Source organism: Engystomops pustulosus, chromosome 2 (assembly GCF_040894005.1).
Source record: "Engystomops pustulosus chromosome 2, aEngPut4.maternal, whole genome shotgun sequence".
Classification (NCBI taxonomy): Eukaryota; Metazoa; Chordata; class Amphibia; order Anura; family Leptodactylidae; genus Engystomops; species Engystomops pustulosus.
Genome location: NC_092412.1, coordinates 161,523,396 through 161,537,601, shown reverse-complemented (window position 1 = coordinate 161,537,601; position 14,206 = coordinate 161,523,396). Strand labels below are relative to the sequence as shown.

The following is a 14,206-nucleotide window of genomic DNA, read 5'->3' as shown; positions in this document are numbered from 1 at the left end:
TGTAGCTTCTTGGTGGATAATTTTCACTAATTTTTGTGAAAAAAACTAAACTCAAAAGTCACGCAATGTCGAAAATAATATACCAATGCTGCATATAACAACTTACTTGGATGTGCAAGGCTGTGCAACGCCACATACATCAACGGAAATTTATTTGCAAAACTACACCACATAAAAAGGTTGTATGTGGGTCCATTGCTATTACATCTGTTGCTTGGTGGAGATGTTTGTCGATACTAGCCCTTGAATTTCTTTTTACGTCAGGTTGGCACATTAATGTCTGGAAATGAGTCGCAACTGGATTGATTGGGCTTGATTGAAGGGTTGTAGGAAACATGGCTGCAGCTTGTAGCATTGGGTTGGAGACAGCACGGCTGCGACTTTTAGGGTTGTTGCAGGCATGGAAGGGGATTGTAGGGTTGGTGCTTGCAAAGCTGTGCCCTGAATATTTGGAACTTTGAACTTTATTAAAGCATTTTGTTCCTGTGTACTTCTATTTCCATGTATTTCTTCCTTTTTTAAGCAGTTTGTATAAATCAGCTTTCTGTCCAGTACTCCACTGACAACTTAGAGATAAAGGAGCTAAATAGTGTTCCCAATGAGTTATTTTTTACAGACAGTCAAAGCATTATGTGAAATATGTATGAAAAGATGTCAGCCTGCTTTTCATCACTCTTTCATGTGTAGGACACTACAGAAATCTCTATACTTAATTAAGTAGGTTAAACAATTTACTAATATCAACTGCAATGTTAATTTCTGAAAATTTTCAGGTATGCTGTAAGTCTTTTATAAGAACAAAAATGCTGCTATTTGGCTAACTGCCTGGGACTCACTGTTTTGTAGTGTAGACACTGTAAATACCGTCTGGTAGATCTTAAAGGGGTTCTAAATCCCCTAGTTATGTTAACACAATAAAGATCATTTTAAACCATTACTTTACAATTTTACTCAGTGTTATTGCTGTTTTAGCTCCTATCACGCCCTATGCTGCTCAGTGCAAAATTCCAAGGTGTGGGCGGGGATTCTCTAATCCATCTAGTCCTGTGGGGGTGACAGTGTGGTTAGATTATCAGGGTACAGGTGTATATACACTTTCATCTGGCTTCTGACATTGTACTAACACACTTACACATAGAAAGAGATGAGACAGATCGGAGAAGATAAGATGCATGAGATGCCTATTACAGAGAGACATGAATGCGTGAATGCCTCCCTCTTCCCCCGGATCACTTATCTCCTTGTAGCTTCTCTCTGCTGTCTACCTGTGCTGGCAGGAAGTGATCAGTGAATGTCTCTAAGCTCCGGGCATGGCCACAGGCTCAGAGCAGAAAGACACAGAAACTCAGCAAGCATGGAATCACACAGGAATCCAAGATGGAGGCCCAACCCTCAAGTCAGAAGTTACGGGGTCATGTCTAGGGACAACTGAAATTGTGTACAGTAGGACTGATAGAGACAGGTTGCAAATGCTGTATTTTTGTTAATAACAGTGAATTAGAGAAAGTGTTATTTTGTTATCTTACATATAAGAAACTTTTCTTTGTGGGAATACCCTTTTAAGGAAATAGGATCTAGACTACACATCTATACTACTGTCATAGTTTATGGCTTACAAACATATTTTAAATCTCTTTGCTAAACAATAAAAGATTCTATAGGAGACAAAGTAAAGCTTGTAGTAGTTACAAGTGGCCAGTTATGGATGGGGCCATAGGATGAACAGACATAATTATTCTAAAGGAGCCATAGTTATTGCATGTGCATTATTTATCCAGCGTACACACAAGCATTGAATAATATAAATCTTAAATGATAGATCTACTTGGTCTTCATAATTAAAAATGACTTGCAGAGACACTCAGCTGGATCTTTTCAAGGGCTTTTGTTTTTCATAGATTTATGAATCCCACAAAAACACCATCTCTTCTACAAATCTGTGATTTAATTCTGGAATGAATACCTATTTCTCAAGCACACAGCAAATAATAATAATAAAGAATTGATAACCCTAACCAGAACATAAATAATTGATGTCAGTCCTATAAATTTATGTAAAATGTGATGGCATTTAACATTATAAGCTAAATGCTCTGTAACCCTGCTGTGCAAGCATGGAATCACTACTTAACAAATGGTATTATCAAACAACTGATGTAACTGACAATTACACACACTAATTTATTTTGTTACATACTGATAATATTATATAATATTGTAGTTCTGTCTACCACACCTTTAGCTGTAAAACCAAGTCCATCCTGTATTTACACAAAGGACTGATGTCATTCAAAATAAGGGCTGTTATGATATCGATCCCATTGGAGTCATGTGTTACAATGCAGGTCTGTAAAACAAAGTAGTAATGTTATGTTTAATACAATTCCAAATTTAGTTTAAGTCATTAGAAAGATCTCCAAAGTTTCTGGCATACAGGCAGGGCTGTTTTTGCATTGGGCATTTTAGCCCCTGTGCCTAAGGTGTAAGGTTATGAATTTAGCCTGCTCCTGACCAGCAATGGTTTTTATTTTAAGTCTGTCATGAAATATTGGAGACATGATAATAGTAAATAGAAGTGGGAACACAGAGCTTAAAGAGTAACCGTCATTTCAGATGATTTTTGATATTTTGTTCGGGGGAGTGTTGTGAACAGTTTTTCCAATATACTTTATTAACCCCTAGGCGCACCAGGACGTTATAGTACGTCCCCGGGGCTAGATACTTAGCGCACGGGGACGTTCTATAACGTCCTGCTTCTGGCACCGGCTCACGAACGGAGCCGGCACCAGAAACAGCGGCTGTCAGCTGTCTATCACAGCTGACAGCCTGCGCTAACACCCGCGATCGGAGCCGGCTCCGATCGCGGGTGTTAACCCCATTACACGCCGCAGTCAAGCATGACCGTGGCGTGTAAGGGTGTTTGCGCTGTGGATCGGATCCCCCGTGCCGCTTACCGGGGGATCCGATCCACTTCTGGGCAGCTCCGAGGACTGGCATGTGCCCCGGAGCTGCCCGGTCTCCCTGGCAGTCAAACCCCTACCGAGTCTGACTGTAAAGTGTCTGAGCATGCGCAAGCATGCCAGACAGATTACACTGCTCTACAATAAAATAGTATTGTAGAGCAGTGTATTGAACTTGAATCGGTGATCAGAGCATCACTGGTTCAAGTTCAAGTATGTATAAGTAAAAAAAGTCAAAAACACTAAAGTTAATACATTAGAATAAATAAAAAATAAGTACATTAACCCCTTAAGGACGCAGCCTGTTTGCAGGTTAAGGCTCGCAACTTTTTTTTGAAATTTGACCAGTGTCTCTTCCTGTGGTAATAACTTTTGAACACTGTTACTTATCAAAGCGATTCTGAGATTGTTTTTTCCCCACATGTTGTACTTCATTTTAGTGGTAAATTTTGGCTGATAAGTTTTGCGTTTATTTACAAAAAAAAGAAAAAAATTATGAATTTTTAGAAAAATTTGCCATTTTCGAAATTCAAAATCACCGCGTTTTCAGGCAGATAGATTTACCACCTAAATAACTTGCAGAATAACATTTCCCATTTGTCTACTTTTCATTTTCATAATTTTTGAAATGTTTGGATAATTTATTTTGACGTCACGCGGCCTACAAATCGAATAGCGATTTTCCGTATTTTCGGAATTGACTATTTTGGGGATAAATACTGTTTGAAATCAAATTTTACATATTTAGCAACAAAACCCCCTATATAACCAACCCATTTTCAAATCTGCACCCCACAAACTATCAGAAACAGCACTTACAAAAATTGTTAACCCCTTGAGATCTTCATAGTAATTGAATCAAAATGGCGGTGAAATTTAGAATGGTCAAATTTTGTCGGTTATACGTTCATTTAGCCCTAAAATTTACACATTTCCAAAAGATAAAAAGAGAAAACTTGTTCTACAATTTCCCCTGAGTGCAGCGACCCCCCACATGTGGACATTACTTGTGTTATGGGGGCACAGCGAGGCGCAGAAGGGAAGGAGCACCATGCAGCTGCCAGGATTTTAGTTTTCTGGTTGCCCCCTTTTGAAGGCTATAAAATGTTCGCTTTTCCGTTATTGGGGCCATGTGACGGCATTTTTTTTGCGGGACGAGATGCTTTTTCCAGTGTTACCATTTTGGGGTTGGTATCACCTATTGTTGAAAATTTTGGAACTTTTTTTTTGAGGTCATGAGTAGAAAAGCATCAATTCTGTACTGGATTTTTTACTTTTTTTTTTTTCGTGTTCACCGTATAGCCTAATAATCCTGTTATCTTTATTCTATGGGTTGATACGATTACGGGGATACCAGACATGAATATTTTTTCTTATGTTTTACTAAATTTGCCAAATAAAACCCTAATGTGGGGAAAAATCTATCATTTTTGCATCGCTGTCTTCCAAGTGGCATAACATTGTTACGTTTTTGGCTACAGAGCTGGTTGATGGCTTGTTTTTTGCGGGATATGTTGTTCTTTGCAACAATATCATTCTGGAGTACATATGTTTTGTTGATCACTTTTTATTGCATTTTTAGTGGGATATAATAGGTAAAAATAATAATTTTTGGCGGGTTTTTGACGTTTTTTTTTTACGGCGTTCATCATATGGGTTCAATAGTTATTTAGTTTTATTCTACGGATTGTTACGGACGCGGTGATACTATATATGTGGGGTTTGTGTTATGATTTAGACTTTTTTGAGCGTTATATGTCTCTTTATATGTTTTGGGGCTTATGGGCATTTTTAGTGATTTATAAGGTAATTTTTTATTGAAAAACATTATTTTGTACATTTTTTACATGATCCACCATGGGATATGAACAAGCAATCATCTGATTGCTTGTTCTTGATAATACTCTGCAATACTAATGTATTGCAGGGTATTATCAGTGCCAGCCTATGCAGATGCATAGGCTGACACTTTGCCTTTAAGATGACGTCACAGACGCCATCTTAAAGGTAAACCCTCCAGGCTTCTCTGGGGTCCCGATCGGACCCCAGAGGAGCCAAAACAGCGATCGCCCCCCCCGAAAACGGTGCGGGGGGGCCGATCGTGGGGTAAAGACCCCCAGAAGGCAAGTTAAATGCCGCGGTCGCGTTGACCGCGGCATTTAACGGGTTAAACACCCGCGATCGGAGCCCACTCCGACCGCGGGTGTTAGCCGGGGATGTCAGCGGTAAATCACCGCTGAAATCCCGCGGCTAACGATGCCGGTTCGGCTGCTATGCAGCGCTGAACCGGCATCGGCTCTGCGCCGTAGCTGTACTGCGCTGAGCGCTAATCGTCGGAAGCTGCGCAGTACAGCTACGGCGCGGAGCGCTAAGTGGTTAAAATATAAGCCCCTAAATGTCACTTTCCTATAAAAACACTTAATAAAGAATAAAAAACACAAAAACACAAAAAAAACCCACATATTTGGTATTGCCGCGTCCGTAACAATCTGTATAATAAAACAGAATCATTACTGGACCCACACGGTACACACCATAGAAAAAAAACCCAAAAATGTTCCAAAAAAAGATCATTTTTAATTAATACCCTATAAAAAATGCTCCAAAAAGTGATGTAGAAAATGTTATGCACTCCAAAATAAGTCCACTAAAAAGAACAACTCTTCTCGCAAAAAGTAAGCCCCTAACTAGATTTGTCAGCCGAAAAATAAAAAAGTTATGCATATGAAAAAATGGTGATGCTAAAATGTACAAGATTTTCTCCAAATTGGTTTTTATTCAGTACAATTGAATAAAATACACAAAACCCCCAAATATTTCGTATCCCCGCATCCGTAACAATCTGCATAATAAAACAGAATCATTATTTGATTCGCAAAGTGAACCCCGTAAAAAAAAAACCCCAAAAAAGATCATTTTCAATTAATACCCTATAAAAAATGCTATAAAAAATGATTTAAAAATTGTTATGCACTCTAAAATAAGACCACTAAAAAGAACAATCCTTCTCGCAAAAAATAAGCCCTAAAACAGATTTGTGAGGCGAAAAAATAAAAAAGTTATGCATATGAAAGACGGTGATCCTAAAATTAACAACATTTTTGCCAAATTACTTTTTATTCAGTAAAAATGGGGAAAAATAAAATAATCTATATAAATGAGGTCTTTTTGTAATCGTGGCGACCCATAAAATAAAAATAATATACTATTTTTATGGTATGGTAAATGGCTAAAAAAAAAAAAAAAAAAATCTTCCTAAAAAGTGATGATTTTCATTTCCTCCACCAACAAAGAGTTAATAAAATATCACCAATTAGCTATAGATGCCCCAAAATTACGTACCAGAAAAGTGCATCTCATGTGGCAAAAGAAATAAGCCCCTATAGGTCCACATTAAAAAAAGAAAAAAATTATAGCCTGTACAATGTGACAATGCAAATCTGATCTGGATGTCGCCTCCTTCCCTTCTATGCCCGGCCGTGCGCCCATACAGCAGGTTACCACCACACATGGGGTATCGGTGTACTCGGGAGAGATTGGGTATCAAACTTTGTGGAGCCTTTTTCATTTAATCCATTGTAAAATTTTCCACCCAAAATGAGTGTATTGTGAAAAAATATTACAAATTGCAGACTGCACCTCCATTTTGTTTTAACTCCTATAAAACACCTAAAGTGTTATAAACTTCTTAAAAGTGGTTTTTCATACATTGAGGGGTGTAGTTTCCACAATGGGGTAATTTATGAGTCTCGCTATTATTTAGGCCTCTCAGTGTCAATTAGAATTTGAGCAGGTCCATCTAAATACAGGTTTTGGTGATTTTACAAAAAATGTGAAAAATGATACCTAAATTCTGAGCCTTCTAACATTCTAGTAAAATATGTGGAATCTTAAAAAACCATGCCAACATAAAGCAGACATTTGGGAAATGTAAATGAATTTATTTGGGTGCTTTGACGATCTGCATCAAAAGTAGAGAATTTAGAATGTTGAAAATAAAGAATTTTTCCAAATTTTTGCCAAATTTTGTTTTTTTTTATAACTAAAAGCAAAAAATTTCATCCAAATTTTTAAACTAATGTGGAGTACAATGTGTCACGAGAAAACAATCTCAAAATCCCCTGGATATCTCATAGCGTTCCAAAGCTATAAGCACTTATAGTAACACAGGCCAGATTTGAAAAATGGGTCCGCGTCCTTAAGGCCAAAAGAGGCTGAGTCCCATGGGGGTTAATAAATTCTCTTAGTTTGTAACGTTACAAACTGTTAAATGCCATTTAGTTACAATGGTACTTCTACATTGCTATGGCAAATCTGTCTACAGAATTGAAGATGAGTCTATCTATCCTCCATTAGACTACATTTACACTGCCATATGGGGGACGTATATACGACATATATAAGTCCGCCATAGGCAGCAATGGGCACACGGCGCCGTACGGGAGTGGTACAATGCAGAGATTGTCCTATCTTTCCACAGAATACAGTGCCGTGCCCCATGTTTCTATATAGAGAGGGGCAGGGGTGAGCAGCGTTCAACCCCTCCTCCTCTCCCTGGCGCCGACGTGTGCCAGCCGTACTACGGTATGACAGGCCCGCGTTAGTGTGAACTTCTCCTTATCTAGTTGTATACACAGCTGTGAGTGAGATTAGATGTGAGCTCATGCAGTCTCCATAGACAAATACTGTACAGGCTGGAATACATATGACTATTGAAGGAAGTAACTTTATTTTTTTACAAACTAATCAGAATTTGTTAATGAAGTATAATAGAAAAATGTTCACCACATTCCCCCCAACACACAATATTAAAATTTATCTCAAATGACAGTTATCCTTTACGGTGTTTAAAATTATAGACAGGGGTATCATATTGTACAGGAGTGGAGTTATGGGGGATCTTACTATATAGGAATGTGTACCAAAGTGGTAAATCAATAACATTTGTGGGTCATTGTGGGTCTGGGTGTAAATATTTTAGCCTCTTAACGACCTGGCCCTTTTTTGTTTTTGCATTTCGATTTTTCATTATCCACCTTCAAAAATCTGTAACTTTTTTATTTTTCCATGTAAAGAGCTGTGAGGCCTTGTTTTCTGCGTAACAAATTTCACTTCATAAGGACAGTATTTAAAATTGCATGCAGTTTACTCGGTAGCGGGAAAAAAATTCCAAATGCAGTGAAATTGGTGTAAAAACGCATTTGCAACATTTTCTTATGGGCTTTATGGATCTCAATGTGCGCCCCAACTGAAATGTTTTCTTTATTCTTTACGATCATGGGGATAGTAAATTATTGTACCGTATTTTCCGGACTATAAGGCGCACTTAAAAGCCTTGGATTTCCGTGGAAATCCAAAGTGCGCCTTATAGTCCGGTGCGCCCTATGTATGGCGCTGGGCAGCGGACCATACTTACATAACACGAACAACTTCTGCCGTGTGGTCTGCAGTTCCCGCTGGAGATCTGCTGTCTCCGGTAGCGGGGACCTATGTAAGTATGGTCCGCTGCCCTCCTCCACCTCCCCCTCACCTTCCCCGCTCACCTTCCCCGCGTTCCCCGTCGCGTCTCGGCGTCGCGTCCCGTCGGGTCTCCGCTCCGCCCCCGGACCTCCGCCACGCCCCCGGACCCCGCGCCTTATAGTCCGATGCGCCTTATATATGGAATTATTACATATATAAGGCGCATCGGACTAATGCGCCTTATAGTCCGGTGCGCCGTATAGGGCGGAAAATACGGTACGTTTTATTGTGTTTTAATACATATAGAAATATTAAGATATTCTGTACAAAAAAAAAATCTTAATTTTGCCATCTTCTGGTGCTAATAATAGCTGATGTTTTCAATGCTACCATTTTCAGGACAATACAACCTTTTGACTTTTTATAACATGTTTTATATCTTGCGAAATGGCAAAATAAGTAGTATTTTGGATATTTGAGGACTTATTTAAATTATGGGGTTAAGCGCTGTTTTGTTTTTTTTAATATTTATTTTTATTATTATTTTTACTACTTTTCAGACCCTCCCTTGGGTACTTTAGCCCTAGTTTGTCTGATTGATCCTACCATATACTGCCATTCTAGATTGTTACCAATGATCAGAAACTACACAGCCTCGGGTCTTACAAAGATGATGATGTCATGGGTAGTGACAATCCAAGCCAAGAGCTGCCAGCATTTACCGCCAACAGCAGCCGATAAGGGGTTAATGCAATATATAATGATAATGTAAAACACAGACATACCTGGTTCTCGTGACATGGTCCTTGGCAATATTCTGTGAGGGTCTCTAAGGTCTGGATTATAAGAGCCACATTTTTTTCATTGATGTAAAGACCTAGAAGACCAAGTCCCCCTGTGGTGCTCCCACACATGATATCCAGGAACTGCAAAGTCTCACACACTAAGTTGTAGTTAGTCTTATTATTTTGATTCCGCAAGAAATTCTGTTAAAGAAATTAATGAGTAAAAATTATGTTGTTTGTATAATTTGTCAATTAAAAAAATTAATCCAACAGAAACTACCTCTAAAATCTGGTAGAAACTCAGAATAAATAAATATATCCACGCATTTTCCAAGTTTCAAAAGGGAACATATCATCAATAAGGTAATTTTTACGTGATGACAGGTTCCAATAGGCATGTTAATTTCAAAAATGCCCTTGTCTACATTTGAATAATTCCACAGATTTTTAATTGTTTCTTCAAAACTACCTGGCTCCCAGACAGCAGCGTGTTTTGAGTCCCGTGAGAGGAGGCAGTTCAAAAGAGAAATACTTGCGGTGGTGAGCTGTGGTAAATTGGGGGAGGGAGCAGTGGGGGAGTCTGGGGGAGGGAGCAGGGGGGGAGTCTGAGGGAGGGCAAATATTGAGGACATGGGAAGGAGGCATTTGCCGTATGAACTGTTCTCCCCTGGAACTCACCACACACAGATGGCAGGGAGCCAGGTAATATTAAAGACGCAATTAAAAATGTGGAATTATTCAAATGAAACACAGACATTTTTACAAATAATAATGACCATCTTCATGACTGGTTTGTATAAATTGATACCTGATAAACAAGAACTGTGCTTACCTGCAAGTCTGGGTTGTGATTTTCACACAAGAGTTGTAGGAATCTCAAAATAGGCTCCATAATTAGGACAATAGGACCAACTTCATTACCTTCACCTATCTCTCCCCCTTCATGTCCTTTGCGATGGTGGGTCCCTCCTGTTAAGGCTTTTGAAGAGGCAGGCACCACAATCCCTTGAGAGAAAATAGTGTAATCAGAATTAAAATGTGCACACTGCACATTTGAGAATATACTATTTTCTCACTCACTATCTCACCATTACCTAATAAAGATACATTTACATCTGAAAATCTGCCTTCATGTACAGAGCTTTTTTATTTAAATCTTTTCAAAAATCACAAGTTTATGTAACCTCATTTTTTATTTATCACACAACTCATTCACACCTGGTTTCCAGACTGCTAGTACCCAAACAGAAACTCTACACCAACTGACTAGAGGACCATGTCCCAGGTTCAGGGCCCCAGAGAAAGATGGGTTATCTTTTATGTTTTTGGACTGCTTCTGATCTGGCCACTCAGAGGTTTTCAAGAATAACTTTAAAACCCTTTAAAACACTCCTGGTGCCTTATTTATGAAGTGTTTTAGACATTTTGACAACTTGTATAAAAAGAGAGTGGCTAAGTGGGAAAAGTATGTTGTATGCTGTTGTATTTGTTGTTTTTTTTCTCATAATCATTTTTTTGCTTTTGTGGCAAAACGTGTTTTTTTTTTGGCGCACATGTCCCTATAAAGGGGTATTCCCATCTGGGCATTTAAATTAAATTTAATTCATTTGCCATATGTAAACATTTCTTCAATTGGATGTTATTTTAAAAAATGTTCCTGTGTGAAGATAATTTCTCATAAATGTAGTAATGTTGTCCCTTAGAAACGAGATAGCTTCCTCAGTTACGACCACCTCACATTTTGGCAGCGGTGGCCAGACATGCGCTATTGAGTCCTGCCTGACCCCCTGGATTCAGCGTTCATTACCGCAGGACGGCTGTGGGACATACTGTAACTCCTGGACATGTCATGTACCTAAACCTTTTGTTTCTTTGTGCAATTCCTCCAGCAGAGGTGGCCGTAACCAAGGAGTCAGTCTTGTTTCTAAGGGACCATATGACTACATTTATGAGAAATTATCTTCGCCCAGGTACATTTTTTTTTTAATAACATCTAATTGAGGAAATGTTTATATATGGCACATTAGTCAAACAGAATGTGAATACCCAAATGAGAATGCCCCTTTAAGGATGTGTCTTGATAAATTTGGTAGTGGCTTTTGTCCTATTTCTATGACAGGGGGTGACTGGAGTCATTTTGCGACAAAGCATAAGCCTAAGCGAAAATTTGTACAAATCGCAAATCATGAATTCAGTTAAGTATTGTAAAGACTAATCTATAAAAATTAATGAATTTAGCACAAGCAGGGTCTATTTTATTGTGGCATTGCACAGTCCTATGTTGATTTGGCGCAATGGAAAGCCGCAAAACAGTATTTGTACCAAAACTGCACCAAAACAATGCCAAACATAGAAAAAGAAAAAATGTGCAACATTGGGGAACGTCATGGTGAGGTTGTATTTTGGCCCCCATGATGTTTCCCAACCTTATGGGGATCGCACAGGTTCAGAAGCAGAGCCTTTGCGATCCGTGCAGGAGGCGGGCTGTATGTGACAGCTGAGCCTCTGCACGAACAGCCAGGATTGAGACAGTCACAAGGCTGTTTAACACATTAGGCGTTGCGGTCATACATGACCGTAGCACCTTAAGGACTTACCCACCTGTCCACCCTGCGGTCCCCCCTCCCTGCTCCAAATATCTGTGTGCGGATCGTCTCCACAGCAACCCTGGGGTCCAATAAACGACCCCAGAGCTGCCTTATTTGGTTTGGACCAAGCAGTGCAGGTGTGTTCTAATACACTACCATAGCTGACCATTCTATTACACTACCAACATATTGCAGTGTATTAATGTGAACAAGTGATCAGATGGGAACCAAAAAAAAGGGTAAAAAAAAGTTAAAAAAAAGTTTGCTAAAAATAAAATTAAATTCACAATAAAAGTCACCAAAATGCCCCACATAAAACTCTCAATAACAATAAAAAGTGAAAATCACCACACAAACAACACTTATTGGGTATTGCCACATCTGTAACAACCTGCACCAAAAAATAAAATCATTACTAAACCCGTAAAATGAACTTTAAAAAATTAAATAAAAAACACAGCAAAACATATGATCTTCGCGCATCCAACCAAACAAAAAGCACCATGAAAAGTGATCAAAAAGTGAAATTTGCCCCTGTATGATACCTATTAAAAGTGCAACTCGTTCTGCAAAAAATGAACCCAAAAACAGCTCAACCAACAAAATAATCAAAATATTACGCCACGTAGTAAATCAAGTCACACCTAAAAAACCTATATAAATGGGAAATTGCCTTACACATACTGGCCCATAGAACATAAGTAACATGTTAACTATGCTATTTGGGGCATAACACACAAAACCATAAAAATGGGATATTACATGCCCAAATTTAGTGTTATCGCAATCCTTGAGGGGTCTAGTTTTTAAAATAGGTCCACTCTGGAGGTTTTTATCGCCCAACTATCTTACAAATCAGAGAGCTTGAAATCTGTTGCAGCAAAATCCACCAATCCATGCTCTTTCCCTTCCAAGCCCCGCAGTGCGCCCATAAAGCAGTTTGTGACCACGTGGGAGTATTATTGCATTCTAGAGAAACTGGGTAACAAACTATGGGGTGCTTTAACTTATTTATCCCTTTCTCAAAATGTAAATTTAGGGGCCAAAGCATGTTTTTTTGGAAAAAGATTTTCACTTACACAAGCCAATACTTTCTAGAAAACATCTGTTGTGGTAAATAAAAACTCAATATAAACCTTGATAAATTGTCTGGGTGTTGTAGTTTCCAAAATAGAATCATTTACTGGGGGGTTCACTGTTGGCACCTCAACACAACATTATCAAATCTGCCCTCTAAAAGCTCAAAGGCGCTCCTTCTGTTCTGCTCTCTGCTGGGCCCCAAAAGTAATTTACATTAATAACATATAAAAAAATGATGTCAGCATAAAGCAGACATATGGTTAATGTTATTAACAACCAATTTGGGCAGGAAGACTAACTGGATGATGAGCATAACATTTAGAAATCAGAAAATTGCAAATTTATCACCAAATTTCCATATTTATTTATAAATAAGTGCAAAAAATTTCAACTAAAATATAGCATTATTGTAAAGAACAACATGTCATGAACAAACTGTCTGAAAATAAACACGGTAAGATAGTGTACCAAACTAATAAGTGCATATTGTGACACAAGCAGATTTGAAAAATTGTGCTGTGCCCTTAAGGGGTTATGGTAAACATACACCAGAAAAATGTTGGTACACACTTCCTGAGCAGCAGCATCTGGTGCACTCCGCACATTAGTGAGAAAACTACACTACACCTTTATAAATGTGGGCCATTACTTCTTGATTTGGAAAGGGGTTTTCCAGAGGCATCACTTAAAAGAAAGAAAATTCCTAGAAAACATTGATATTTACTTGTTCCTTTGACCTCAGCACACAGTTTATTTTCTGCAGTGTTTATTTACATGCAGATACTACAACTCCAGTGAGAACTTGCAAAGTGTAATGGACTCCTCTTCCTGTTGCAGTGCAGTATGAGTTCTACCTCCTACCATCATGCTGACAGATCTAGCAAACATTAAAGGGGTTGTCCGAGTTCTGAAAAAAAAACTAAGGGAGGCCGGGAGGGCACTGCTTAAAAAAATAAAGTCCTACTTACCTTCCAGTGCCCTCCGGTACTCCGGTCCGGGCGCCATGAAAACAAACAGCTTCCAGCCGGACCCGACAACCTTCCGTCCCGCATTCACTATGCTGTGAATAAGGACAGATAGGCGTGCCCGGCCCAGCTGCTTGTTCAACCTCTTTGTACATAGATGTCAGATTTTTCTCTTGGCTGCCTCATGATGTAATTCATCATGTGAGCGGCTGTACGGCAGGACGGAATGCCACTTACTCCAGTTCTGTCCTGCCCAGCAACTGATACCTGCAGCCATCTGATGATTCCTCTGGCTCTGTCTACCCCTCCAACCTACTATATGTCACAGAGGATGTACCTGACAGTTCAAAGACAGCACAGTTTTTGGA

General features: G+C 39.0%; 1 protein-coding gene across 2 annotated transcripts in view; it reads right to left on the bottom strand.

Annotated features, from left to right (window-relative positions):
- ITPR3 (inositol 1,4,5-trisphosphate receptor type 3) overlaps window positions 1-14,206 on the bottom strand; it is a 253,384-nt gene that overhangs the window by 60,313 nt on the left and 178,865 nt on the right. For both annotated transcript variants that reach the window (XM_072137166.1, XM_072137167.1), the window contains exons 41-43: window positions 10,038-10,210; window positions 9,206-9,406; window positions 2,237-2,347 (exon numbers count right to left, since the gene is read on the bottom strand). In XM_072137166.1, the coding sequence (XP_071993267.1) occupies window positions 2,237-2,347; window positions 9,206-9,406; window positions 10,038-10,210 (485 nt within the window). The remainder of the gene's footprint in view (window positions 1-2,236; window positions 2,348-9,205; window positions 9,407-10,037; window positions 10,211-14,206) is intronic.